Raw genomic sequence first — 27,082 nt, 5'->3', positions numbered from 1 at the left:
ACGCGTCAGTTTCAGACGCACGTTGGCACCGGCGCACGTTTGTACTCACAGTACAACCGAGGCGCACATACAAGGCCAGTCTTTCAGTGTACAGCGCTTCGCGTAGTTCAGACAAAGCGCGGGTCGGCTCAATCTTCACACTATGACTCTCACGGACTTGGGCTTGCGGCGATCCGCGCGCTGTTCCAGGGAGAGCAACTCAGTGCCCGGAAATGCCAGCACTTGGAACTCCTTTTGCTCCCGTTGCGGCTTCATGCGGAAAACTGATAGCGACGTGCTCAATGCGCTGCCGGACTTGGGTTTCTTTATCTTGCGCTTGACCCACCCGTCCGGTCCCACTTCGTCATCCGACGTTGGCTGGGCGGCATCGGCACCCTCGCGAATCTTGTTGGTTCCGTCTTCGTTTGCCCTGTCGTCGGACGCACTTTCCAGTGCGGAGACCGGTGTCGAGGACGCCCTAGTACGCTCATCCTTCAAGAGCTTCAGCCCGTCCTCGCGCACATGTTTGGGAATGGCCCTTCCTGGATCAGCCTTGACGATCCCCGAGCGTCTGTACACATACTTTCCAGGGTCTAGCAGGAGGAGTTTGGTCCGTCCGCGGAAGTCCTCCTCGTATCCTACGATCGTGCGGGAGTGACCGTTGTGCTACGGTCAACCTGCGTGTACGTGCATGAGCGTACCTGGAGCATAAGGGGGAGCTGATCAGAGATCCTAACAGGCGGCGTGTTGCACAGAAAGCTATCAGAGTTCTCCCCATCTTCCTGAAGGTCCGGGTCGATGGTGTTCTGTGTCTTAGCTAATCAGCCGCACCTATGGCTCACGTAATATCGCTTGACCCAACGCAGTAGGATGTCGTAGGATGGCTCCGGGTGGGACATCGCAGGAACGGAGCGGTCGGCGGGCTTGGGGAAGTCATCTGGGATCAGTAACGAAGTTGGTGAGTACATACAGACGGTACAGGGGACGCCTAGGTATGAGAACATTGCGTACAGGTCTAGCTGTAAGCGTCTGGTTGCCTCTCAGCGCATACCGGATGGCCCGATCCACTTAGACGTTCCCACGATCTTGCCCTTGAAGTGGGCCCGCCCAGCAGGATCATACCCGGCGCGCCAGGCTTCATTGATCCAGTTCTGGATGGTGCGTACAGAGGGCTCGCTCTCCCCGGAAAATAGTGAAGTGTAAGGCGAATTAGGGAGCAAAAGTAGCGAAGCAATCGACATCTCGGCATTACGGTATCCACATCCCCAGGCTGTAGTCAGCGGCGGTCACGAGGAGTGAGCTTACAGCCATCAAAGCCAAAGGCGCCTTTAATGTGCACGGCATGGCGGGACAACACGGCACGCCGCGTTTCCTTGCTCTTCACTGAGCGGAGCAGAAGCTCTTTGAGAGCAAGCACGATGCCTATAAGTCAGCGTAGGGCTCTGATAGAAAATTGTATTAGAGTGATTTTGACGTGTACCCGAGGGCTGGGCCGAGGTCAAGAGCCCAAGGCATGGATCCAACTGGCCCCGTGAGGGAGGGGTTTGGTGGGTGATGCCCAAGGAAGGTGGTACATGTGGCAGGCGGATATCGGGAGCCGTTGCAATTGATCATGGATTTAGAGGTCATTGACACTCACCAGGCGAGAAGTTCGGCGGCAGATCGTGAGTTGAAAGCCCTCCACGAACAGGATCCCACCTGGTTGTCAGAATGGCTGTCCCCGCGTTGAGACGACTCACCACCTGTCGCCCTCAACTCTTGCATCCTTCCCCTTCCTCTGGCTTGCGAACACCTTACCATCCCATAACACGCCAGCGGCGCTCCTCGCCTTGCGACCGTTCTGCTGCGTGCTCTCCTCATCTTCGGAAGAGTAGAGAGACTGAGCCTCGAAGTGGTCGGTCCTTTCCCGCCTATCTGATGGTCAGAGCAACCTCTCGAGGTGGACTCGCCGAGGCAAGCAGAGACGTGGGCGTTCTGGTGTGCTTCGCCCAGACCCGTCAGATGGGCGCCGCAGATAAAGCACTCCACGCTTCGAGGACCACTGCAAAAGTTAGAGGTGGCTGGCAGATGAAATAGACGTACATGCTTCCAATAATCTCGATGTCGTCGTCATGGGCGGATGCGTTGTCCCCATCTTGATCGAAGTGGGAGTGAACGTGAGCCTCGAAGTCGGGATGGCCGGCATCGAAGTCTGTGTCACAGATGGGACATACAGGCATTTTGCCTGGCGTATGTAGTAATAGGAGTGAAGAGATGTGAGAGAAGAGTAGAAGAGTGGAAGAGATCGAGAGATCGAGAGAGAAGGTTGTTGAGAGCACACGAGTCAACTGCTCCACTAATTTCTGATTTCTGAGAGCGTGTGCTTGTTGTGAAACGCATATCGCGGAGACCCCGGATTTGTATGGCGTATTCACTGTGATTAGGACTTTAATAATGTCACAGGGGCCGAGGAACTAGGGAAGGGAGCGGAAGGACGCACGGAAGCATAGCGCAATGCGGCGGGGAACAAGTGCCAATCGCAGGGACGGAGAGGGCCGGTTGGTCGACGCGGCCAGTAACCTCGCTCTCGATCTCAGCTACTCCCTCTTTGTCACTCATCCCCCTTCCCAACATGTCTGACAACAACTCTGGCATCGAGGATACCCTCGCTGTGAGTAATTCTCTCACACAGGTCACTGACAATCTAGGCTGCGTTCGACAGCTCGTTCTCCATGCCCGCCCCAGAGCCGCGCCCCGAGTCCGAGAAAGCCTCCACCCCGGTCACCAAGGCCGACGGGGCTGGGGAGGAGGCTGAAGGCGAGGGCGAGGGCGAGGGTGAGGGTGAGGGTGGGGATGACTGGAAGCCAACGTACGAAGCCAATCTGGCTCAATGGCGCGCCGAAGCAGACGAGGCGCGCAAGAAGGCAGAGGAGACGCGCGCCAAGTTCGAGGCCGACAAGGAGGCTGCGGAGAAGGCCAAGAAGGACGAGGCCAAAAAGGCCGCCGACGCCAAGAAGGCGGCTGAGAAGGAGATCGCCGAGCTTGCCAAGCTCGCGATCGTTCTCGAGAACTCGCCCTCGCGTGTGACTGTGCCGGCGCACAAGCGTGCTGCGGCCGAAGAGCGAGACAAGAAGACGCGTGAGGCGTGGGAGATGGTCAAGCCTAAGGCCGAGGACGTAGCCTCATCGCCGTCCGCACCACCTAGCACAGCGTGGGAGGAGCTGAGCGCCCCTCATTCGTCAATTGAAGACATCTCCGCGTCGCACACTGCGCCTACTGGTTCCGCCTCGGACGGCTCATCCAGGTCCGGAGGCTCGTCGTCGCCAGAGAAGGCCAGGCCCAAAGCCGTCGAGAGCAAGAACGAGGGCAAGAAGGAGACTGTCCCACTTCCGGCCGGCATCACGCCGACGTCTGACGCGGTCAGCCAGGCAGTTGGCGCAGCGCCCCAGCCCGACCCTGCCAACGCGACCCCGTCGCTGACCCTCTCCATCTTCACTGCACCAGGAGGGCTCACAGCCAAGCGTGTGTTGGCCGCCCTCGGTATCAACCTTGTCCTGCCTTTTGTCAACGGCATCATGCTGGGTCTCGGCGAGATCACAGCTCGCGAGTTTGTTCGCGTCGGTCGCCTGTGGTGGAAGGGCGAGCGTGCGATTGCTGGCATCTGGCGTAAGGACGACTCCGGCGCAGGCTCGGGCGCACGCAGCGTCGCACACGTCGGACTGAGTGGGGGCGCAGGATTCTAGGTCTTGTTAGTCAGTGTAGCACAGTAGGATAGTAGACATGCACATATCAGCAATGTAGAGGCATACTTGACACGCTGGAAGCAGCCTCCCAGCATTGACGTCTGCAGTGGACTTCGCCGCCCGAGCACTCAGCATGGAGAGTGGGACGTTCGCCGATGAGATCGCAGATCGGCTGCAACCGAAGGTGGCGAGTGCGGCAAGCTGCGGGATGATACCTCCACCGACCGTTGTCGTTGGCTGCCCACCTCCAACTGCTCTTCCTCTCTGACCACTTTTAACAAGGGTTGCGCGATGTGCTCTTCCCCACTCCCGTGATGTCGCACTCTCCCTCCGCCCTCCTTGACGCGCTTCTTCGCACCACGACCGATGCGATCATACCGCTGACCGCGGACGGCGTGCGAAGCGGGTGCAAGGTGTTTGGTGCCGCCATATTGCGCAAGTCTGACCTTGGGCTAGTCCTCGCCGCGACCAACCACGAGACTGCCTCACCGCTGCTGCACGGCGAGATCAACTGCATTCAACAGTTCTACGCACTTGATAATCATCCCGACCCCAAGGACTGCGTGTTCTTCGCCACGCACGAGCCATGCTCCCTATGTGCGTTGTTGTCGAAGGAAGCTCATCGCAGGTCTCTCTGGCATCACCTGGTCAGGCTTTGACAACTTCTACTATCTTTTCACTTACGAGGACACGCGGGACGCGTTCGCGATCCCCCACGACATCAAGATCCTGGAGGAAGTGCGTACGCAGCTGAATAGAACTGACGGCAGGTGTTCAAGGTGCCCGCGGCCGGAGAGACGGATGAACAGTATGCTGCGCGCCCATTGTACAATCGCGAAAACGCCTTCTTCAAAAGTAAGAGTGTGGCGCAGCTTATGCTAGATCTCCCGGCAGACGAGGTCGAGACCGCACGGAAAAGGGTTATGGATGTAAAGGAGGCGTACGACCGCTTGTCCCAGGTGTACCAACTGGACAAGGGTAAGGCGGGCATCCCGCTGGCATAACCGATGCAGTAGATGCATGGCAGTCAACTCTTGTCCTCGCATAATACCTAGTACTGTCTTAGCCTTTGCTGCGCGGGAGCTCAATTGCGGGGTAGTGCTGTGAATCAGCTGGGCGAGACGTCTTTTCCTCACCACCCAGACGTAGTAGTCACGGATCTTGAGGTTTTCGAGCTGCCCATTGAACGTGATGCGCGCAACCCAATCAATGTCGCGCGCCTGCTTGCCGTCCACGATACGGTCGAAGTCGAGTGTACCTACAACGTACGCGATGTTTGGGTCCGCGCAGAAGATGTGCTGGTAGTGGTGCGCCATATGTGTGAAGGTCTCCTTGACAAGCGAACGGCGCTTGCGGATAGAATCCCGGCCCACGGCAGGCTGATGCACGTGAAAGGTGACATCCTCCGTGAACTGAGCAGCATAATGGTCGTAGTCCTCCTCATCCGAGATACGGTAAAAGTCTTCGATAAACTTTACCACTGCCGGGGGTACGGGCACGCCTGTGACTGAAGGGATCATGTTGAGCGACGAGAGACGCATTGCGTCAAGCTGGCATTTGTACATGGCTTGCGAGAGGCCATGTCGGTGATCGGCGGTTAATTGCCGGTCTGCCGAGATGTGGTCAGAGATAATGTGGTAAGCGGTCATGTGACAGCATTCACCACCAAGCATGGAGACCGATGAAAGACCGCGTGGCGCTCAATCTCGAGGGTAGATCTCTGTGCCGAAATCTGGCAAGGGGTGTAAGCATGGAAGCACATTCAGATGGCGCGGTGGGTGGAGGGTTCCGAATTAGGAGTGCAAGTCGCTGGGACTGATTATGGGGACATGCAGACCGAAGGCTGGCGTTGGCGTCCGGGACTCTACAGCCAGCCAAGAGGCTCCATTGTTGTCTTTCAAGCTGGCGGAAAAGTGATCCATTGTACAGTCAAGCCAAGAACAAGAGATGGAGCCCGCAGCGACCAGGGTGCTCAGGATGGGCGACCGTTTCCCCATCACATGAGGCCCAATAGATTGCGAAACGGCGGCAGCTAGTCTGGACTCTCAGCTCTTCCCGGTAGAGATAGCCGCAAAGGAGACGAGGTAGACAAGCCCGCCACAACTGCAACTGCATGAGACCGACCAGCTAGCTGAGGGTAAGAGAAACTCCTAATGCTCAGCAAACGCGACCCACTGTCAATGGCACCCACAATACGTCGCCAACTTAAAGTAGTCACAACTGGACAAGAATTCGCCGCCTATCTTATGTCGACTGGCGGGCGTGGTAGTTCGAGATTGTGAGGTCGATCGAGGTCGCTCGCCTGGCATTGCGGAATGGATGTGCCTTCAGTTAACACCGCTTGCTTCTCAAATCAATTATATGACTAAGAGTTTTCACAACCTACCCTCGAATTTCTACGCTTTGATACATGCGGCCATGCGCCCCTGCTAAGCGCTTGTGCAAGGAGCAAAGAGGGAGAGATGGGACGAAGATCGCCACAACCTCACTGATCCCGTTGTCATTTAAAGGAAGAGCTGTCTTGCATTTTGCGCCGGACAACCGCAACGGAATTGCTAATCTAGCATCAAAGACTCCGGCCTGCAGCGAGATAGCTTCTGGCGAGGAAACTAGCCCCTCTTACAAGTGCGGATGAAATTTCGCTTTCTGGCTTGGTCGGTAGTTAGTGTTCGCATCGACCGACTGATTCTTGCACGGCGGTCCCGCCCTCATGAAATAACCAGTGCTTTGTAGCCCAACGTTCAGCCGAACGTCGCCCGATTGTACGAAACATTGCCCATTACTAGCCAAGCGCAGCACCATCAACACGACACGTTCCATCGACTGAGCAATTTCGCCGCCAAGACGGGAGAGTTGCTGTTGGGCTACTACGTTCTCTGGCGTCGTCAGCACGCTGTGAGTACCGTTTATGTGGTTAATCTGACCGACCGTGTGTTTATTGTTCATTGAGTGTATTCTCCGCCAGCGGATCAACGAGAGACGAGGGTGTTACGATGCGGGCGTCCCTCAAGCCTTCTGGCTTCCAATGGTTAAGTTCGCAATATGGTTAGGTCCAGAGGCCGCGATCCACTCCCACGGATCATTTTCGACTGCCACACGGGCAGCACAGAATGCGTGCGTCAGATGCTCCTCACTTGTGCGATGCTGGCGATCAATCTCCGTGAAACACGCATGAAACGGTATCAAACTAGTCGCGAAACGCTACCCAGGGCTGGAGCTGCCACACTGAGCAACGCCTCGCTTGGATCACGTACGATGTGTATTGTTGAGCCCAGACCACCGTGACAACCCCGAAGTGGCAGTCGGCGATGAAGTCCATGACGAGAGTGGGTGGCGGGCGCTGGAAGACGGCGAAGGGTGAAGAAGGCAACAAAAGCCCTGAGTGCCTGAGACGGCAGGGTGCGAAGGTTGGCCCGCGCGTTTAGGTTGTTCGGCTAGCTACGCTTGGCCGTGACGTGATGTGAAAGGGAGTGTGGCTGGGAGTAAGTTGGTAGAAGGGCGCGTAGGACGATTAGAATTTGTCATCTTTCTGGGAGTCGCTGTACCCAACGTGCCGGATTCAGGCGTCACTCGGGGCCCACGCAGGCACTGCACTCGTGACAGAAGCTGAGGCGCAGATGTCAGTTGCTGCAGAAGGACATGCGAGGGAAGCGGTCGTGAGGTCGAAGAAGACGGAAATAGGCACAGGTACGACTGCAGGGTTGCTGCTCCGCAGGACAGCATTTATTGTCACCAAAAGACGCGAGAATGGCGCAGCAGGCACTACTGAATTGCCTGCACTAGTGTGAGGGTGAGTGTTGCATGAGATGCACGGTGGGGATTTGGGTTGTGGCGGCCTGGTGGGGTGGTACATCAGTTGTAGAGAGACGTTACAAGAGGACAAGGCTGGGAGAGAAATGGATGGTCAGTATCCAGGCCCGAAACACTAGTGGGTGCGCCTTTTCAGAGAAGGAAGGACTTGCCCTTGGACGTTCGCGTAACAAGGCGGACGACAACCTACACTCAGAGCGCGGGCATCCAACGTCCAGCGGAGTGCAGAAGGAGGCAGCTGAATTCCTGAGTACAGTAGCTCGGTTTGGCGTATGTGGTGACGTCGGAGTCGACCCGTCAACGGAACAGGCGTAGCGGTCTGGTACGAAATATTGGAGAGGGCTCAGAGGATCGCGGAAAGTCGCAAAACGTGAAAGCACGCGAAGCTTGTGGCAGCTGGCTGCGAAACCGTGTACGGCTTGCTGGGCCCGCGTGAAGGTATGCCTCGGATCAGACCTTGGAGAACGGACTGTTCGCAACCCACCCTTACCTCAGCGGAGGCTCTGCGGATGTTGTACTCGAGGATCATTTGGTCGAAATATTTTCCCCAGCAAACACGGAGCTGAGACTCACACAAGGGACCGCCGAGAGGGCGGCGTTAGAAATGCACGCGTGGTTATGAGACGAGTTTGAATCAGTAAAGCGGCGTTTCGCGTAGGCGCGCTTCTGTTTCGTGCCATTCACCGGCACCATTACTCTTGCCTTGCGCCCTGGTCCCACAGGCGGTAGAGCCCACTCAAGAAATACCTGAACCACTGGTGTCAAAGGACCTACCGAAGCCGGACGAAGCAAGGTACCCATACGAGGCGGCCTGATACACACCCCAGGGGGAGCAGACATCACAGTTCTCTGGCTAACCGCTCACCAGAGTGATGAGAGTTGCGGGGCTCGTACAGCTGTCGCCACAGAAGGGAGGATTCAAAAAGGTGAGCGGCGCAAAATTGCGAGCGCCAGCTGATACCGGCATTGACCTGTTAGAGGATTTGCTGGGACTGGCAAATGTGCCTTCACCGTCTGTACAAGTAAAAGAGACAAACCGCCATTGGCGAGAGGCAAAACGAGCGGTGAGAGAGGAAAGGGGAGAGGTGAATGCCTTCGAAGGTCCTCGGGTAGATCTTGAGTCCACCATACCGCATCTGCCGGCGCGATAGCAAGACTTCCTTTGGCGAGACTTCCTTTGCCCAAAGTGCGACGCAAAGAAAGATACCTTAAAGGATGAAAGTGGATAGCTAACAGGACACTTGGGACGGGGTGGAGAAACGACCGTTCATGGGACTAGGAGGGCGAAAATACCAGGACCATATTGCCGTCGACTCGTTGTACGGCGGGATCTCGAATGCGCATGACTTGTCGGCAAAGTGAGACCAATGATCCTCACACAAGTATCACTCCACCAAGGGACGGCTCAATCCTTCAGCGGACGAACGCAGGTCGCTTCCCCAGATATGTCGCATAGTGATGTTGTTCAGGTCGGATAGATCCGAGGGTCGCCACGGCCACTCACGCCACACGCGTCGTTGGCCTTGCGTGTCCTTCCTCCTGGGTGGCTCCAGGTCGTGTCGGACAAATCCACACAGACGCACATTTCCGTGGGCTGTGGAAATAATCGTTGCGGCTCAGCGAGCACTTCCACCCAACCAATGTGGTCAAGGGAACGCTGAACCACCGAGGTAATGGGCGGACGGCGTTTACATTAATTCGCTCGTCGGTGATGTGGTGTGGAAAATTCCCCCACTTTGCTAGGTCCTCATCCGCCTTGAGTCTCAGCGACTTAGATCAAACATGGTCTGCTGGTAAGCTTCCCACTGTCTACTTCGCTGTGTTTATTGCCTGTGTACTAGATGCCTGTGTACTTGGCGCCAATAGCTGCGCAGCTCACTAGGGACACGAACTACTTGCCTTCGTAAGGTTGCCCCAATAGGTTGTGGAGAATCTTATGACGGTTTTGACCGTAAGAGAAAACACGATGTGACCAGCCACGCTCAGAGAAGTCTTGTCGCAATTGGTCCTCCCAGCTTTTGCATGCGATGTCAGAGCGGTTGAACGCTAGCCACAATATCGGGGAATGTATCCCCTCGATTTGGGGGAAAACACTCAAGAGCAGCATCATGCAAGCTCACTTCAGGTAAGTGGCGGCGCCGAGATACGAGATGGAAGGCAGAGAAACCTACGACTCGTTGTTTCGACTACCGCACAGAGGAAGTGAGCAATGTTAACAATTGTTTGTGCTATGTTGCTGGCTCGTTGAGGGTGTGGCATTAGAGGGTGTTGCACGTCTGGCGACTGAGTTGGGTAGCGCACTCCTCACTCTCATCCTGTAATTGGATGGCGAAACAACCTGTTGTGCCGTGTCAAATTGTATCGCTCCTTTCCCTATTTAAGTCAGCGCGACAGAAGTGGATGGCTTGATCAGATTGACCCATCCATTCCATGGCAGGGCAATGAAGGGCGAGAACCGATGCATTCCAAAGCATCCCGTACTTGGGCCACAGCCGCGGTAGGTGAAAGGCGGCGGTCTCCGCACACACCCAGGTCAACGCGTGGAGCGGTCGCGAGTTCAGGACCATTATTCCGATGCAGGAGCGGCGCCAGACCGCTTGTTAACAGGTGGAAGAGCCATACTCACAGCTCAGAGTGGATGGGGTCATTGATGGCCCAAAAGTATTTTGAACCCCCCTCAAGATTGGTGTTCCCGGAACATACTGCCCATTTTCCCGGGGCAGGGAGAGATACCAGTTGGTTGCAGATGTAGGCTAGATGCTCATGCAGCCGTGATTGAATCGTGGATCAATCGGTGACGTGAGTGTAGAAAAGATGCAATAAGATGTACCGGCTGGTCGGGCGGGTTTCATTTGCAGCAGCGTAGTTGCGGTCACTATCGTATGTGTCCGTGCCGTCTCTTTGCGACGCCACAGAGTATCACCTGTATGGCTGACGTTGCGTTGCGGGCGATGCACAGGAATGCAGAGACATGGTGATCGTACGTCATGTCGTCATGGGCAGATGGCCGACAGTGCACTCGGCAAGACACGGCCATGATCGGGATATATTGCGAGAGATAGGCACGACTCCCACCTTCATGTTGCTGCAACTTTCCCATTATCGTACCTCTGCTCCATCTCGCATTACCGTGCGAGAGTTACTTGGGGTTGGTATTCGTGGACAAGAGCTAACGGGTGCGCTGCACCATGTTGGTGTCATGGAGCAGATCGGTCGGCGATCAATAGACCACACAGCCGGTCCCGCCCAGGCACGTGATGTACAGTACCTCAATATCATGCCGTTCACCACCCAAGCCTCTGCCATCTGCCAAGGCTCCTGCATCTCCCGTGTGATCGCTCCGGCAAACGACTGCCCGTTCCAATTCCTCCTACCCTCCTTCAGGCCGCAGGTTACCATCTGCAAGGGTTGAGGGGTTTGCGATCTGCAGGCAATCCCTGGGCGCACTCAACGCGTCATCTCAGCCCCACTTTCTAAGCGAGTTGATCGTCGCGGTCAGTCACCCCGACAGCTGCTGCCGACGATGGTAGGCAGATCCTAGCTGCCCACGCTGAATGTCGCGCTTGCCTTCATCCAGCAGCCCACGCGACCGAGTGCCATGACAATCGGTCATCAAGTCTGTCCTCCCGTCTCCCTCCAGCCCGCCGTCCTCGCCCTAGGAACATGTTGCCCATGAATCCAGATGGTGCGGGACGATTTAACTGAGTTTCTGGTATGGTGCTCAGCCGGGGATGAGGGGAGCCAGTAAGGGTCACACCGAAGGCACGATGATTAGGCACGTCCGGGTTCCTGCCCAAAGGCAGTGTAAGACATGTCATCACGGTTTGCACATGTACGAGTGGACGGGGCAGCGCTGCATTCGCGCGAACAGGTCAAAGAGAAGGAGGAAAATGGCACTGTGCGAAGGGAGAAATACAAGTGAGGGGGTGGGTTCGAATGTCGCAGGGGCGGAGATCATCGCCCTTCCGTCGGCGCGGCTGGTGCCTATGCTCCTCTATCAACAACACTATCCGCGTCGAGCACGCACCACAAGGGTCCCAATGCTGTTCGAAAAAATGGATGGAGAACGAAGCCTGACGAGCAGATGAAGTCGCGGCTCACCCGGATCCTTCTAACCACAACAAAGCTCAGGCGCTGTTGCGCCCCAGGGGTCATCTGCGATTTGCTCGCGAGAACTGACATGTGGCTTGAGTTATTATTATCTACTGCTGCGGCAAATTCATCGGAGTCCTTATGACAGAAACAGAGGGCTCACTGTGGCGAAGGTGACGGTCATCATGCGGGGTGTACCGCCTACCTCAGAGCTTGTGGGCGTCATACCTTGCTTCTAGGTAGAACGCCGACGCCTGACGCTCAAGCCAGACCACAACCATGTAGTACTACTAAGACCCCATTTGGTTGCAGCGACCACCTCCGCTTCCGCTCCGTTGTTGCCCGCAGCGGATATGTGGCACTCCAGCTTTGCCCTCATGTCTTGCGACGCGCGTAGGGAGCTAGTGGCCCACGATATCTCAGCATGACCGGCTTGTCGCGACACGTTTCCAACTTCGACATGTTTGGCGGACCCCGACACTGGCCCACTACGAAACAATAGTGGTGGGATTACTCACCACGACCACACGAGCAGTCGTCACGCAGTGCGCAAATTTCGGTTTCCTGTGATCATCTTGGGACAGCGCAGCAGGGCCGCTCGCTTCGCCTCTCGCCATAATCGCCATACTGCTGAGGTCACCTTCAGCCGCCGAAAAGTGTGGCCTCCGCAGCCCTGCCCCCCTTGAGTTCGTTCCTCTCGTAACGCGGCGAACGCCGCTCTTCCAGCATTATTCGGTCACCGGGAGGAACATGGGCGTCATGTTCCACGGGCGCCACTGTGTGGCCAACAAAGGCCTTACCGTGCCTGACCGTGCCTTTTCCGCAGGTATTGGCCCGAGGAACACGACTGACCGAAAGCAGGCACAAAGGTACCCTTCCAAGCTTGGAGCTCCCCAACGAGGTCACCACTTGAGTACCCTCAATAACCACATGCTTCCTGGATCAATGCTCATCGTGCTCATGAAACATGAGTCCGTATATCGCTTTGCGTCGCTGAGAAACACGAACAGGTCGCGGATCATGCGGATCATGCCAGGCCGAGATGGTAACTTCGTCTCCTCGAGTCAGGCGCGTCTCATGTCTGTCAAGTGGCACAAACGATATCACATTGCATGACGCTCAATCTCGCCGGCTCTTTGTGCGTGGTAAAATTTGCCCTTGGGCTGGGGCAGTGTAAAGTGCATGCATTCGTTATTATGGAGGATGTAGTCACAGCAGAACAGCCCGCTGGGCGTCGTGTATTGTAAGCGGAGGAGGGCAACCACATGGAGGGCAAAATGGGCCTGGTCTGTGGCTCAATGGTCCTCTTGTGGCGGTAGTCCTGTCGATTTGTGCTTTGCTGGGTCGTCACATTGTCGTGGCCGGCAGCGCTCCACGCTGCCTGGCGGTGCGTATTGCAGGTCGTAGTTGAAACAGTAGTAGTCCGTGTCGAGTGAATCAGGGAAGCGCACGTCGTGTGTATTGGCGTCCCAGACGAACTCGATGGTGCAGGAAGCGGTGGGGGGGGGGGGGGGGGGGGGGGGGAGGGAAATGGGGACTACGGGTTGCACGGGGAAGAAACTAGTGGAGAAGATTACGGAGAGATGTTTTGGGCTGGTCGGGAGCGTCTTCCACTGACACCGGGGGATCGGTGAGCCGACGCGGGAGGCCACCGCGGGATGGAGGTAGGTCACGATCACGATCACGTTCGCGCACATGAGGTCCATCGATAGGAGGAGCGCGATACCGGAACTCGGCGAACCCTATCCCCCGCTGAGGGGCCGGATATGCACGAGGCGAGTAGTTGCTGGCATGGTCAATCGTTGCTGGGCGACGGTCAAAAGTTGGCGATGGTGGGCGGCGGGATAAGGACGCAGAGGTGTGCAGAATGCGCCCGTCCCTGGGGTCGCCCAATGGAGGCTGCAGCACTCGGTGTGGTTGATCGTAAGGGCTTGGGGCGTGATGAGCGTAACCGGAAAGCGGGCGCTGATCATAGCCTGATGGAGGTCGTTGCTCGTATCCCGAGGTCGGGCGTGGGGGCTCGTAACTGGTGGCTGGGCGGCTGTGGTCCAGAGGCGCCGCAGGAGCCGTTGGGATCCTTCGCGCATTTGCCATGCTGCTGAGGGCCTCAGAGACGTTGAGCCGGTCGATACCATCACGCCGCGCCAGAAGATCCTCATACTGTCGTTGCAGAGCCTCTCGAGGCAAACGCAACTGTCCGTCGCATTCAAGAAGCATGCGCGTCTGCTCCAACAGAATGGAGGTAAGCTCCATGTTGTTACGAGCATTGTCCGCTCGCTCGGTGCCGAGGGCATGGTGCAGCCTGTTGACCGTGTCTTGCAGTGACGACACCTGGTTACTGAGTGTGTCATTCACGCCGAGACGACTGGAGTTGGCTTGAGGGAAGGCAGTCTCTGACCGTGTGACAGACGACTCGCTGTGGTATTGGCGACCATGAGGGGGCAGCGAGCTAGTAGTCCCCATCGATGGCAGATTCGCGTCGAACTCCCTTGATGGGGGGCGGGGCTGGCCAAAGTATGAGCGGGCAGAGGATGGATAATCACGGGTGGGTGGGGAGTAGCGAGGAACAGCGTGAGCAGTCGAGTTCCACACTATGGGCTTCGTTTCGTCCTCGTTGGGTGACGTCGTCGGATGGGTAGAGGAGTGAGGGACGTCTTGATTCTGACGGTTGGATTTGCGTTTGATACTGGCCAGAAGATGAGGCTCGCCCCGTCGGAAGAGAGGATGCCGAAATTCCCAAGCCTGTGGGTCGGCGTTGGCTGTCGAGTACAGGTCTGAAACCTTGTTAAACCTGTCGTGTAAGCGAAGAGCGAGGACGATGCAGTGTGGACTGACGAATACATGTTGAGTTGCCGAACAAACGATTGCCAGTTGTTGTGTTTGAAATAGTTTGGCAACACTTCCCTGTGGACAGAGTCAGTCGCCGCAACTAAAGTACAACGCAGGTCGCTCAACCTACTTTGAGAACTCGGTGGGGTTTGGGCACACAAATGACGAGCCGTCTTGCGACCAGTGGAGCAGGCCCGACCTGCGGGTCTTGTCGTCTTCAAGCATGGAGTAGAGCTTACCGACGAAAGCCGCTTGTGTCTTGGGAGGCGGCTGCACAAGCTGGTTGGCGTAGGCGCCTCCAGATGGGCTGCGGCGATCTTCATGGTGAGCTGAGCCACTTGGGCGAGACGGGACAGTCCCACGAGAGTCGGGATGGTCACGATTGCGGTCTTCGCGGTTGTCATCGCTGGCACGCAAGTTGGTCCGTTGTTCACGCGGCCACTGTCGTTGATCAGGGGTTGGGGCATCAGTCTGCCATGTCGGAGCCCGAGGTGCCGAGGTGGAAGGGCGGGGGGCAGCGCGAGAGGCTTCTTCTCCACCGTCCGAAGAGGTCGGTGACGCCGACAGCGAGCCAGATTCACCTGGGCCAGGCTCTTGTTCCAGGGATGAAGACGAAGAGGCAGCGGGGGGCGTCGCGGCGCCATCCCCTCGAGAGGAAATAGCGGAGCGACCTATGGACATGTGGCTATCCTCTGACCTTTGACGCTTGTCCGCGTCGTCGTTGATCAGGGAGAGCCGCCGCTTGGTCGACACGCGGCGATTGTTGTTGGACATGGGCAGAGGTGGGGTATCGAGAAAGCGGCTCGATTGTAATCGGGAACCTAGCCCATCGCCTCGATGGCGAGCGGGAACTGGCTGAGCTGGGAGGGCGATCGTGATGGCAAGCGAGTGAGGTCGACGTTGGAGTCGGCCTCGAATGGAGACAATGAAATAAAGGGGGGGGGGGGGGGGTTCAGGTCAAGGCCACCTGGGTACGAGTTAGCACATTGCTTATGGGCGGGTGGTTGGTTTTGTATGACGAGCGAGTGGCAAGAAGGCAGGGGAGGACAGGGATGTGAGGATAGCACAGGGGAATGACGGAGCAGGACGAGTCGAAGCAGCGAAAGCGAGGAGAAGGCGAGGAAAAGAAGAGAAGATGCAAGAGGGTGACGTGTGGACGAAGAGCGCAGAGGAGTGTGAAGAGTGAGAGGATGATGACGGGCAGAGCAACGAGAGGGGGAAAGAGTGAGAGATTGATAGAGGTCGGTGCAATCTCGAGAAGCAAGGAAGAGGAAGAACGGTGCCGAAGACGCAAAGTATTCCCCGATGCACACGCGCACGCGCGCGCACGCTCTCTTCCACTCGAGGATCCACACGCTGTTTCCCTCCTTCAGATTCTTGGCTTTCGCACCTCTGCTCCGCTCCGCAAACTCTGTTCGGCACAGCCTGGCGCCCAGTGCCCCAATTTACCCTTCACCCAGCCCCCTCGTCCGGTCTCATATCTCTTCGCTCCCCTTCTTCTTTGGCGACTCTCCGCTATGCCCGCTATGCTCGGCAAGGCCGTGCCTGCGGCCCATCTCGAGGTCTCTGGACGAGCGCGGGCCCACCATTTCTGGAATGAGGGGGAACAAAGGCGGTGACGCTTGGGCCCGAACCCCCTGCCGCAGGACGCCACCTCCGCCTGAGGATCGGTAGAATGCCGACCCTCGACACTATCCAGCCACATGACGCACACCACACCCATGCTTCCGACAACATGGCGCGAGCGCAACAGCCTACGACCCGGCATGCAAGCGGCTCAAAATTCGGGCACACACCAAATGATCGACACTCGCCCTCCAGCGCCGAGGTCGGCTCTCGAGACAAGGGCGGTGGTGTAGTGGGAAAAAGGAAGAAGTTGACGAAGGAGTGGGGAAGACCGGGGAAAACACAGAAATGAAGAGTCGAGATGGAAGAGAAGGACGAAGAGGGTGGGGACAAGAAGTAGGAATGGAAGCGTAATTTGGGATGGGAGAGTGTGGATGCGATGAGTGAGGCTGAGCGTTTTCAGAAACAGAAGCCGAGACGTGTGCAGTGCGTGGTGGTGTCACCAAGCCATGGCCACACTCTGGCATGAGGCGCTTCGTGGGTCGAGAAGCTACGATGCAATGCAGGGACGGCTTCGGAGGTGGATGGGTGGGTGGGTGGGTGGATGCGAGGCTTGGGGGGGCATGAGAGGGTGGCACGAGGCGCGGGCACGAGGAACGAAGGAACGAGGGAACGAGGAATAGCGGGGATTGGGGCGACAAGAGAACCGGAAGCTAGACGGATGAGACTGACCTGTGAGACGAATACCAAGACGCTGTTGAGGTGGAACGAGCAGCAAGTTGCTGAGCGAATTCCTAGATGGACCTGTCGAGGTCAGCTGCATGCTACGTCGAACCTGAAGCGAAGCGTAGCCGAAATGTCGCGCGTCGTTGACTCAATATGTGGGGAAGGGGAGAAAGTGGGTGATCGTCGAAAGTTGCTGTGGAGGAGCTAGGGGATACGTCGAGCTGAGGGCAATAGCAGAGGAGACAACTGCGGCGATGGCGGCGACAAACGACAAAGGGGGGGGGGGGGGGGGGGAGTGACGGAGGGGGGGAAAGGAAGGGAGAAAGAGAGAGGAGGGAGTGAGACGGTGGATGTACGTACACCTTGTTGTGGTTGGCTTGTGTCCAGGAACAGATTCACCAACTTGATCAGACGCACAAGGGAGAAGTGAGGGGCGGAGGTCGCTCGGCCAAGGGCCTGTAAGAGGCTCCGTAACCCGTCCCGAGATTCAATTGTCGCGCTTGTCGACGCCGACTGAAGGAAGGCACAAAGATATGCTGTGGTGTGGTGAGGAGGAAGGTAAAAGGACCAATTATCGATACCGAGACGAGCAATAGAGTGCAGGCCGTGCCAGAGTGAAATACAGAGGCTTGTGTATGTGCGCGAGCGCGTGTTTGCGGCGTGTGGCGTTTTGTGATCAAAATGCGTCGTGTCTCAGGTGGAATGATGGAGAAAGCGGAGATGTCGCCACTAGTCGGACACGAATAGACGGAATGGCGCGTGTTGGAGCCAGCCACGGTGTGTGTGTGTATGTGTGTGTGTCGAGCGTGCGGGAGTGTGCCAGTGGATACAGTGACTTGAGATCTCGGAGGCCAAGAGCGAAGAAGGTGCTGATGTCGGTACGCAGTGGAGAAGAGCTCTTGCAACAAGGCTAGAGAGCGATGGTGCAAGAAGGCATGCGATTGCAGTCCACCTGTGACGCGTTGCGGTCGCCTTTACTCCAACGGAGGAGGCTTAAAGGCCCAGAAGCGGTTGCGGATGATCTCAAGCGAGGACACGATAATCAATGAACCCAGGCGTGTGGGTCAAGGACAGTCGAAGGCCGAGAAGGACGGAAGGAAGAGGGCAAGGGGCGGTTACTACTTCAGTTGCTGGGCTGTATTGCCGATCCTATGTCGAACAAGATTATGGGAAGAACTTTAAAGCCCCAGTGACAAGTGGACCAAGGCAGCGGGGGAGTAATGCAGGCCAAGCTTTCAACCTAAACACAGGGTTGGGCGAGTTGTGCAGAGACGTGCTTACGAGGGCAGCGTTTGTGCAGTCTGGGGTGTGGACGCAGCCAAAGCTGAGACGGGCGCGTGATGCAGGGGGCAATCAAAGTTGAAGGTGTGATGTCCGCGAGGCTCGAGCGCCGAGGGAAGGGGCTGTGTGTTTTATGTAGCGAGTGAAAGTGTCAAGGGCACGCAGCTGAATGACGAAGAGGGCGGTGTGGGTGTGCGGGCAGATGAGGAGTGTGATGATGATGACGATGTGCGAAGCGCGCGGGACTGGGGGTTGATGAGGGCGTCTGAGGAGAGAGATGGAGAGTGAGAGTGATGCAGGGGATGAAGAAGATGTGATTAGATGATTGAAAGCTTCCCCAGTTACGAGCTAGACGGAGCTACCCACGCAGTAGGTCGCAAGGAAGGGTTGGTTGGTTGGTTGGCTGGATGTCTAGCCAAGTGGCCGAGGGGTGCCGAGGAGCCGAGCTCAGACGCTTGCAGAAGTGCGGAGGTGCGCCAATGCGATGAGTGGGGTGATGGGCGATGGGCGATGGGGCGATGACGGCCAGATGGCCAGATGGGCGCTGGCGATCGAGAGAGAGAGAGAGAGAGAGAGAGAGAGAGAGAGGAGAGAAGGGCGGAGGGGGGATAGAGGGAGTGTGGAAGGGAGGATGAGCGTGGCTGGGTGGCTGCGTTTATGCCCTTCGCAATCTCAGGTGGCGTCGGGATGGATGCCCACAGAATACCAGAGGGGTCTGACGGATCACACACGCGGTCGGCGCGGTCGGCGTGAACGGGCTTGAGTGTGGAATGGAATGTCTCCCAACACCGGTCGTTGGATGCTCGATTCAACGTTTGTCCCTGTTGCCAAGATCGGTACAGGCGCAAGACGACGGGCGGGCAAGGAGGCCAGCGAACAGCGGCTTGTGCACAAAGTCACAAGATGGAGCGTCACAGAAGTTTTGGTGCACGGGTGTTGTTGGTCGCGGGACGATGGTGGGGTGGCAGGATAGAGGTCCAAGCGAGCGAGTGGCCGAGGAATGGGTTGACTGTGAAGGGTAGATGGCGGAAGTCGAGAAGTGTCAAGGGGAGGAGAACAAGAGAAAGAGAGAAAAAGAGAAGAGAGAGAGAGAGAGAATGGGGGCGACCAAGGGAAGAGGGGTGAGTGCAATTGGAATTGGACAAGAGGAGCGAGCGGCGCTCTGCACGCCAGCGCTATGCACGGGGACCGTTTGAAGAGGGGGGAGGGGGAAGGGGTGTTGAAGAAGGGAGGTAGGAGCTGACGACGTTGATCGGTCTGAGGGTCGTGATTGTGAGTAATGGTCGGGGGGATAGTGGGGAGAGAGGGAGGGGAGAGAGAGAGAGGGTGAGAGAGATGAAGAAGATGGAAGCGAAGTAGAAGAATTAGAGTGGACGTCAAAAGAAACGCCATCATTCATACATCCACTACCGGTATCCAAGTCGATCAGGCTGCAGGCGAGCAGGCGCAGGCGAGGAGCCAGAAGGGGCGAGAGAGGGTGGGGGGGGGGGATAGCCTGCAGCCGGTTTGACGGGCCGCGGGCCGGAGACGCGGAGAAGGCGGAGAGGGAGCGAGAGGGCAAAAGATGGGATGGATGGATGTATCGGTGTGGAAGACGAGGCTCTGTCACGCGATACGAGGATCGGCCCGGAAGGGTGAGAGGGGCAGGGGAACGAGGGGAAGTGGCTAGTGGCTTGGGGGGAACAGGGCTCGGACCTAGTGAGGGTTGAATTATCAGAGTGTGGGTTCGGTAACGGATTACGGATATAACGGAGACTAACAAAAAGCATGTGGTCAACTTGAATGACGGCATTTCAGGCCCAAGCTAGTCCAAACTCCGGCCACTTTCTCCCTTCTGCACCCAGTGCATGCAAGCTGCATGCAGGCCATGCAGGCCATGCAGGCCATCCAAGCCTCCTTGTCCTCTTCAGGCCCCCCCTCCTCTCAGGTGTCCCTCAGGGATTGACCAAGGGGGAATTCATGCATCAAGGGTATGGCGATGGTCATAATGGTAGAATGGACCGACAATTCGACCAGCGACAACCTCTTTCCTTCCAGCATCCAATTCAAGTTGCAATCTCATGCTTGTCAATTCTGTCCAACCAAGGTCTAGGTACTCAATACAACCAGGACAACACTTGAGCGCAAGTCGCTCCTCCCACATGATCCCATAGCCAGCCCACAGGGGCTTTAGCACTCTGAGCAGTGTTGATCATCTCATCGTCAAGGCCCCCCCTTCTCCAATCCATTAATTGGGGGCCGTGGCGCGAGCCCATCTCCACTACCCTGCAAGTCCTACAACTCGTGCTGAACAGCAGTGTAGCAGTGTTTCCCTCCCTCCCAATTGCTCCCCGCCTGCACAGCTGCACATCCTCCGTCATGCCCTCATCTCTGTGCCTTGGGAACCTGAGTGGGAACTTGGAAGGCATGGACGGTGGCATGGCATGAGGCGGTCAATGCTTCTTCCAGAGCGCCAGAGAGCTCTTTGTCTCGTCCGTAAGGCTCACCGTCTCCCGTGGCTTCCGTTTGCCTAGCCGACTCGTGTGCAAAATGATGAGAGAGTCAACTTAACAAGTACGTTGGGCACAAGGCTTTCCTACCCAAGACAGCATCAACAGTTTCTTGCTGCGAGCTGCGAGCTGCGCGAGCTGCAAGGACACACCCATGCACCCAAGTTTCGGTGCCTCACTTAATCTCAAGCCCAACCGCAATTCCCTGGATATCTATCCAGTGCTTGTTCTCTCTCCTCGCCTCCGCCCTCTCCTCCGCCTTCCCATCCGCCTTCCCCCCCCCCCCCCCCCCCCCCCCCCCCCCCCCCCTCCCCCCCCACCCCCCCCAACTCGTTTCCGCAGCGCCACCTGGCTGTTCCAAGACCCAAGGCGCAAGACGCAAGGACCGGAAGGTGCGCTCCGGAAATCATGTGCCTCCGTCCGCGCTCTCGAACGCCAGGAACGCGCTTTGACCCATCGCCGCACAAGTGTGTGCAGATAGCGGCGGGCAAGAGTGGCCGGCGGCGGGCGTTCGGTGTGGCGTCGAATGATGGTGACTGCCCCCCGAGACCCCCAAGAGCGGTGTGCAGATGTGCAGATAGTGTGCAGGAGGCGTGCGAGGCGTGAGAAGCGTCGAGCGAAGGGGCAGCAGGGTCAAACCGATGCTTGAATCTCTCCGAATCACAGATCCTATGCTCACTGCGCCATTTTACCCATCCCGCAACGCCAGTACGCCAGCCGATTCAGCCTGCTTGGCCGCCTGATTTCATCTCGCCTGAACGCCTAAAGTCCCATGCATTCCATTCACTCTTTGCGACTGGCTCAACACTCCGGCCGCGCCCTAATGACTCGGTCCATAACCTGCAGAGCCAGGCAGAGATCCGGCACGAGCCGCACAATAGCGAGCATACCGCGGTGTTGAGCTTTTCGTCTCACGCCGCAGAAAACACTGAACCAGCAAGCAGGGGCATAGGCGCTCGGGTTCTCCCTCCTCGGCGAGGTACAGGCACGCGACTCGGCGAGGCCATGCAAACAGCGAGACAAGGGTGAGGCGAGACAAACTGGAATCTTGTCGCGATACGACGGCATAGCGGCATGGCGCCGCCGCCTATTCTTCCACCTACCGTGGGCGCCGATGTGCGCATGATGACGGCCACTCACGTGCCTCGGCGCAACTTTGGTCCTCGTCTCGCCGATTCCAGGGCACAGGAAACCCCCCGCGGGAACATGGTTGGGGCGTCGCAAGCATGCCTGCTGGTGTCAAGCTCACATCGCACGCCTCGCGGCAGGCACCGTCTGACGACGTAGGCCGTGGTCGTCCGCAAGGCGCACAAACACAAATTCATGCGGTCACAAGACGCCGGCGACATGCTGTCTGTCTCATCGATGAGTGACACTTTCGAAGCATCGATCATAGCCACATCCTTCAGGCACGGTAGAAGTTCTCCCCGCCCTGGCTGTTGTTCCACATTCACCAGCTCCCGGCCCCCGGGCGCCGCCGCGAATCTGTCGATTGCATTCAGGCGGGTGCGCAGCGCAGCGCCCGTCGCACCACATTTTCGCACGAGCATCACAGCTACCAGAGTGAGGAGCCTAGTTTGATCGAAGGAATTCTGTCCGGGAACACCAGCGCCTCTTCAACTCAACACTCCAGTGGCACTCCAGTGGCGCGGAAGATGCCCGTGACCCCACGGCTGTCCCTGCGTCAATGCATAACGCGTCCACCCATCCACCGACACGGCGTTCGACAGCCGCCTCGGCTCTCGTGCACCCACGCCAGCCGCCACGCTCGGTCTCGGGCCGTGATCTGCTTCTCGACACCGACGATCCCGCCCACGATGGGTCATGCTGCGCCCGATCGCTAGCCGATCACCGGCCCTGGGCGATCACAGAAGCCGGCGAACACCAGGCACTGCCCACCCTCACCCTCGCCCTCGTGCGCCCTCCTCCGTCCTGCCTGCCGGCAGCGATGACATGCATGCCAGGCTGAGACAGCCGCAGATGCGACCGCAGTACCTCCGCCTTTATAGCTCACGGCATTGGGGCCTTGGAGACCCTGCCGATCCCTCGACCCTGCATCTGGATGGGTGAATCGTGTATGGAGGCACGAAAAATCTTGCCTGTCCGAGGAATGTGGCGGCGTGTTTTCCCCGTAGACGAGTCCAGTCTTCGGCGTCCGGGCGCCTATTCGTCATCTACCACTTGACGCCGCGTTGCCGCACAATGGTGCCGCTGTTTCGGGCCGGCAGAATCGGCACTGCGACCGAGGCGTGAGCGCTCACCGCCCTGCAGCCCGAGGTACGGAAGACGAACACCTTCTGCGCTGCGTACGATTACACTTCACCTGTTTAAGCCTGTTGCAGTGCCCATTGCAAAGGCTTGCAGCTGGAAGCAGTGCAGCCGACGCCATTGATACATCAGGGGATGTTCCAGGCTGCGTGACGTGGCTCGGGGATGTCGCGAAACAGGTGCGATGCGGTGTTCAAGGGCTCGGCGAAGATCGAAGCCGGGTCATGCCGGCAATGCCGTAAGCTTTCGGGCGTGGGTGGCGCGGGCGTGTGGCCCTCGTCATAGGAACAGATCTTGTTCTGGGCGCCGAGCCGCCGAGACGTTGAGCATCATAAGCGAGGTCGACAACGCAAAAAAGGTCGCTGCAGCATGTGGCATACGTGGAGGTGGAGCAGCTCTACAATCTATCTAGGTGAGCCGAGGGTGCATGTGTGTGTCGCCCTCGCCGGGGCCCGAGCCGGCATACGCAGCATGCCGCGACACACCGTGTCCCTTGAGGTCGGTGTAATACTCCTCGGTGAGGCCCTGCAGTCAGCGGTGTCCGAGGTTTTTGTTTGAGGGGCCATTACGAAAGTGGCAGGACAAGGGGAACGGACACTTTTGGGACACGATGTCCAGACGAATGCTGGAGAGGCACAGAGGCACATGTCACGCCGTTCCTGCTCCGAGTCCGACAGATGCCTTGACACTCACAGCCTTGGCGCGGTCCGCGGTGTTGAACGGACCTTTGAGATCGCCGTGGAAGTTGGTGCGCACCTCGTGACGGAACTGCTGGATGGGGTCGATGTCGCGTTTGCCGCAGCTGACGTTAGCTGCCCTCGGTCCGTCCCACTGCCCCTTTCTCCGTCGCCCGACGATCCATCCTAACCACCCCCGCCCTCGCCTCCGTAGGCCGCCGCCAATTCCGGCCATTCTACTGGAATGCCCCAAAACGGTTCCCACAGTTCCCCTCGTCATCCCCCACGTAGACACCGTGGTGTGGCGGGATTTAGGGGAGTGGCCAGACTCTCGCCCGAACGACATTGTGAAACTGCCACACTCACATCCATGAGAACCATCGGTGCCCAGCTGTGACGTCTGCAGTCAGCGAAGGAACGAGGGCGCCAACGTAAACACCAAGCCGAAATGCCCGCTCTGTACGTCGCCTAGGCCGACACTCTAAAAACAGCAGCGGCAATCGGCTACCAGGCAAGGCTCTGGTGCGGAGGGATGAGGACGGACTCTTGTGGAGCCGGAAATCTAAAATGCCCGGTCGACAACTGATCGACACAAGTGATCCCCTGCGTGTGTCCTCGTCCAAACTCACGAGTAATTTCATCAGCATGGATGATCTCAAGAATCTCTGCAGAGCGGGTGTCGCCGTGCGTCCGTAACCGCGCCAACGTGAGAGGGTTCATATCAACGCCCCGCGCTTCTGCAACGAGGTGAATGACCGCGATTCGCGCGAGCAGTGAGTCCGCCGTGTCCATTGCCGAGTCCCACAGACCTGCGTGCACTGCCGTGAGCCCGAGGACGACAGGCTGGGCGGATCGGCGAAACATTCGCCGATGTCTTACTTACCGGAATGAGCCCCGAAGTAGGAGCCCATTTCCTGCATGTCAGCAGGACCAAAACCCCAAGCACTTACATGCAGCCGCCGAGCCAGGAGGGAATAGTGCTTGGCCTCGTCCTCGGCGACCTTGGCCCAGTCGAGGAAAAACTCAACTGGCAGCCGCTGGCCCTCGATCTCTGTGTCGGCAAAGCGTGCGATAATATCCCATGCCAGGTCGATCGCGTACTGCTCAATATTGGCGAGGGCGTCTGGAGGTGACAATCCCAAGTGAGACATGAGGTGCGGGAACGAGGAGGCGGAAAAAAATGGGTGCGGATTGTATCAGTCAGAATGATCGGAATGGGCGGGGTCAGCTCACAACACAACACTCGCATATCGCATACACTCACGAATCATCACAATGCGTGACTTCTCCGATCCTCCCTTCCCGCTGACGTTAGACTGTGCCATAATCATGTCGTCGCCGGGCTCTGCTCAGACCGGCAAAGACATCTTCTATGCCCGCGCATGAGCCATTGTTCAATTTCCACAAGCGTCTATCCTTCTCTTTCAGGCGCCATCTTTCCTGCACCCGGGTTCTTGAGCGCTCTTCCCAAGAGTTCAGATTCTGAGCACAACAACTGCACTGCCCTCCCACCAATTTTCGACCGACTCACCGTTTGCTCGTCTGCCACGGTCGCACGGCTTCCTGCAACCGTGGCGGCTTGTCCAGCAGCCCACCGTTCTTCCGCGCCCGTGCAATCTCCGCTTTGCTCGGCCGGATTGACTTTAGCTTACCCGCCCGCATGCGAGACACGGCTTCGCGCGTCAATGCGCACTTCATCCCTGGCTCCGGCGTCGCCAGGACCAGGTGCGCAAAATCCAGCAGCGAGTCCGGCAAGTTGTCAGGAAGAGTCACGGGGGTGATGGGTGCATCGGGGGAGAGCGAGGGTGCTGCTGGGGGTACTTCAAGGGTCAGGTCTTTCAGTGTCAGAGGCGGGGGGTCGGCGAATTCTGTAGTTAGCTTGTCCTCGAACATGGAGAATTGTGCTCGGTGGCGCTGTGTCTCATCGCACCCCTGGCTCCGCATCGCCACATGCCCGCTTGGCACGAGTGCCACAGTAAACCTTCCTCGCTGCCAATAGTCACACCCATTTTGTCGACTCACCCTCGCTCACACCACGGAATTCAATCGTCTCCCAGTCCAAGTCTCCCTCGATGTGCGGCGCCTCGACCCATACACCGGCCTCGTGCCCTTCTCCGTCCAGGACCACGTCATATGTGCACGTCTTGAGGCCCGTGGCTGGCGTCAGTGGCGTCAGTAGGAAGCATACAGCTCGTGCCATCGCGGAGGTCTAGTGTCAGCTTGGTGCGGTCTTCAGAAACGCCGCGCCGCACGTCTTCTCAACGCCACTGGTGCATCATCCGTAGAGCAGACTCGCGCGCAATAGCGCAAGAAGAGCCGTTCATGACATCAAAGGCGCGAAGTTAGACGCCTTTGTGGCCAGCAGCTCTCCGTCCGAGTTCAGCCAAACAGACTGCTGCTCCGCCGCCCGCGGGCATCGCCGATATCCGGCCTCCCGGACTTCCCCTTCGGACTACTCATCTCGGTCTCACCCGACTGTGTAGATAAGCAGATCATCCCTGGCGCCGCCACCCGCAGTTGGCTTGGCGTTGTCCGACACCAACGCCGCGGCACCGGCGTTGGCCAAGGAGAACGTTTGCTGCCCGCTTGGCCGGTTGCCCGCGCGTCCAATACCTCCGAGCTCGGACCTAGCGATCACCACCTGACCACTGCTTCCTGATGGCCCCCCTGTCCGAATCTTAATCCCAGCCGCCATTCTCTCGGCGTGTTGGCCGACCGCCTGAAACGGTTGGCGGAAGGGCATCGTCTCTGGCCGCCCGGTCCGTGCCATCCGCGGAGCAGAGCGTCGACCCGACGGAAGATCGTGCGGGCTCGCAAGCTCCGAGCCGGACTGTAGAAAACTCACCAAAGTCGTACTGGTGCCACGGACAGACTGAGCGTTAGCCCCGTCCTTTGCCTTTCATTTTGGCATCTGAACTCACCAACCGCCCGTGTGTCTTCGATGTCGTCCACCTCAATCTCGGCGTGGCTCAGGGGCGCACCGAGGTGCGGACAGGCCTCCTCCATGCAATACAGCTCTGCGGCGCCCTCGTCGTCGCATGGCTTGGTGATCCGGAACAGCAGAAGCCGGTGATATGTCGCTGGCGTCGAGAGTGTACGCAGCGACAGGTGGAAGCGCGTGTGAGAGAGTGTGTCCTTAAGCTTGCATACGCTGGAGTCAGAGGCGTCGCGCGAAAATAACAAGACGCGCACTGGACGTAGCCTGGTGGGGGGGCCGGGGCGGGCATGGTGGACGTTTTGTTGTGAAAGTGGAGGGGGCCGAGATTTCTCAGCGCAACTTTTGAAAAGGTAATGGGAGGTGGGTCTAACCTAAGGACATTACAAGATTGACCTCCACCGCACACAGCTGCCCCACGCCGACTGGAAACCCCTCAGCCAGATGTGCATTTTCGATTGAACTCGTGATGCATAAAGCCCCAATCTATCATAAGTTGATTATAGAATTGTCTCAAAGCCACCTAGCAGCCCGCGTGGTGACTGACGAGCTCTGGCGGTCAGCTTTGACGAAAGCTAGAGTGGGGCGGGCTCAAAGGCGGCCAAAAGCAAAGTGGGTCAGGAGCAAACGACAGACGGGTGCCCTCACGTGATCTCTGATGGACAACATCTTGGTTTCCCGAAGTCTCCCACGGATGTCAGATACAGA

General features: G+C 57.9%; 7 protein-coding genes across 7 annotated transcripts; 3 read left to right on the top strand and 4 right to left on the bottom strand.

The window, feature by feature from the left end:
- Positions 1-135: 135 nt before the first annotated feature.
- On the bottom strand, positions 136-2,198 carry COLE_01904 (uncharacterized protein; the record flags this gene model as incomplete). The annotated part of the gene is made up of 11 exons (XM_018424543.2): positions 136-517; positions 563-645; positions 681-785; positions 822-916; positions 950-994; positions 1,031-1,249; positions 1,285-1,401; positions 1,619-1,677; positions 1,719-1,893; positions 1,929-2,020; positions 2,062-2,198. The coding sequence occupies 11 exons, from the start codon at positions 2,196-2,198 to the stop codon at positions 136-138; spliced, it is 1,509 nt and encodes a 502-aa protein (XP_018275259.1).
- Positions 2,199-2,590: 392 nt separating this feature from the next.
- Positions 2,591-3,701, top strand: COLE_01903 (uncharacterized protein; the record flags this gene model as incomplete). Its single annotated transcript, XM_018427036.2, has 2 exons — positions 2,591-2,629; positions 2,667-3,701. The coding sequence occupies 2 exons, from the start codon at positions 2,591-2,593 to the stop codon at positions 3,699-3,701; spliced, it is 1,074 nt and encodes a 357-aa protein (XP_018275258.1).
- A 314-nt stretch (positions 3,702-4,015) lies between these two features.
- COLE_01902 (uncharacterized protein) lies at positions 4,016-4,705 on the top strand (the record flags this gene model as incomplete). The annotated part of the gene is made up of 3 exons (XM_018424542.2): positions 4,016-4,298; positions 4,330-4,439; positions 4,472-4,705. 3 exons carry the CDS (start codon positions 4,016-4,018, stop codon positions 4,703-4,705), a joined length of 627 nt encoding a protein of 208 aa, XP_018275257.1.
- Positions 4,706-4,763: 58 nt separating this feature from the next.
- COLE_01901 (uncharacterized protein) lies at positions 4,764-5,221 on the bottom strand (the record flags this gene model as incomplete). Its single annotated transcript, XM_018424541.2, has 2 exons — positions 4,764-4,802; positions 4,838-5,221. 2 exons carry the CDS (start codon positions 5,219-5,221, stop codon positions 4,764-4,766), a joined length of 423 nt encoding a protein of 140 aa, XP_018275256.1.
- Positions 5,222-13,163: 7,942 nt separating this feature from the next.
- Positions 13,164-15,206, bottom strand: COLE_01900 (uncharacterized protein; the record flags this gene model as incomplete). Its single annotated transcript, XM_018424540.2, has 3 exons — positions 13,164-14,394; positions 14,439-14,507; positions 14,563-15,206. The coding sequence occupies 3 exons, from the start codon at positions 15,204-15,206 to the stop codon at positions 13,164-13,166; spliced, it is 1,944 nt and encodes a 647-aa protein (XP_018275255.1).
- Positions 15,207-15,505: 299 nt separating this feature from the next.
- Positions 15,506-16,051, top strand: COLE_01899 (uncharacterized protein; the record flags this gene model as incomplete). Its single annotated transcript, XM_018419575.2, has 1 exon — positions 15,506-16,051. The coding sequence occupies one exon, from the start codon at positions 15,506-15,508 to the stop codon at positions 16,049-16,051; it is 546 nt and encodes a 181-aa protein (XP_018275254.1).
- A 7,119-nt stretch (positions 16,052-23,170) lies between these two features.
- On the bottom strand, positions 23,171-26,666 carry COLE_01898 (uncharacterized protein; the record flags this gene model as incomplete). Its single annotated transcript, XM_018423222.2, has 13 exons — positions 23,171-23,287; positions 23,456-23,564; positions 23,806-23,839; positions 24,069-24,257; positions 24,323-24,353; positions 24,390-24,562; positions 24,704-24,744; positions 24,971-25,307; positions 25,462-25,596; positions 25,628-25,648; positions 26,285-26,311; positions 26,361-26,590; positions 26,632-26,666. 13 exons carry the CDS (start codon positions 26,664-26,666, stop codon positions 23,171-23,173), a joined length of 1,479 nt encoding a protein of 492 aa, XP_018278807.1.
- Positions 26,667-27,082: the final 416 nt, after the last annotated feature.

This window comes from Cutaneotrichosporon oleaginosum, assembly GCF_008065305.1.
Source record: "Cutaneotrichosporon oleaginosum strain ATCC 20508 chromosome Unknown ATCC20508_contig02, whole genome shotgun sequence".
Taxonomy (NCBI): domain Eukaryota; kingdom Fungi; phylum Basidiomycota; class Tremellomycetes; order Trichosporonales; family Trichosporonaceae; genus Cutaneotrichosporon; species Cutaneotrichosporon oleaginosum.
The sequence above is the reverse complement of the archived record's forward strand: the minus strand, read 5'-3'. Positions and strand labels throughout refer to the sequence as shown.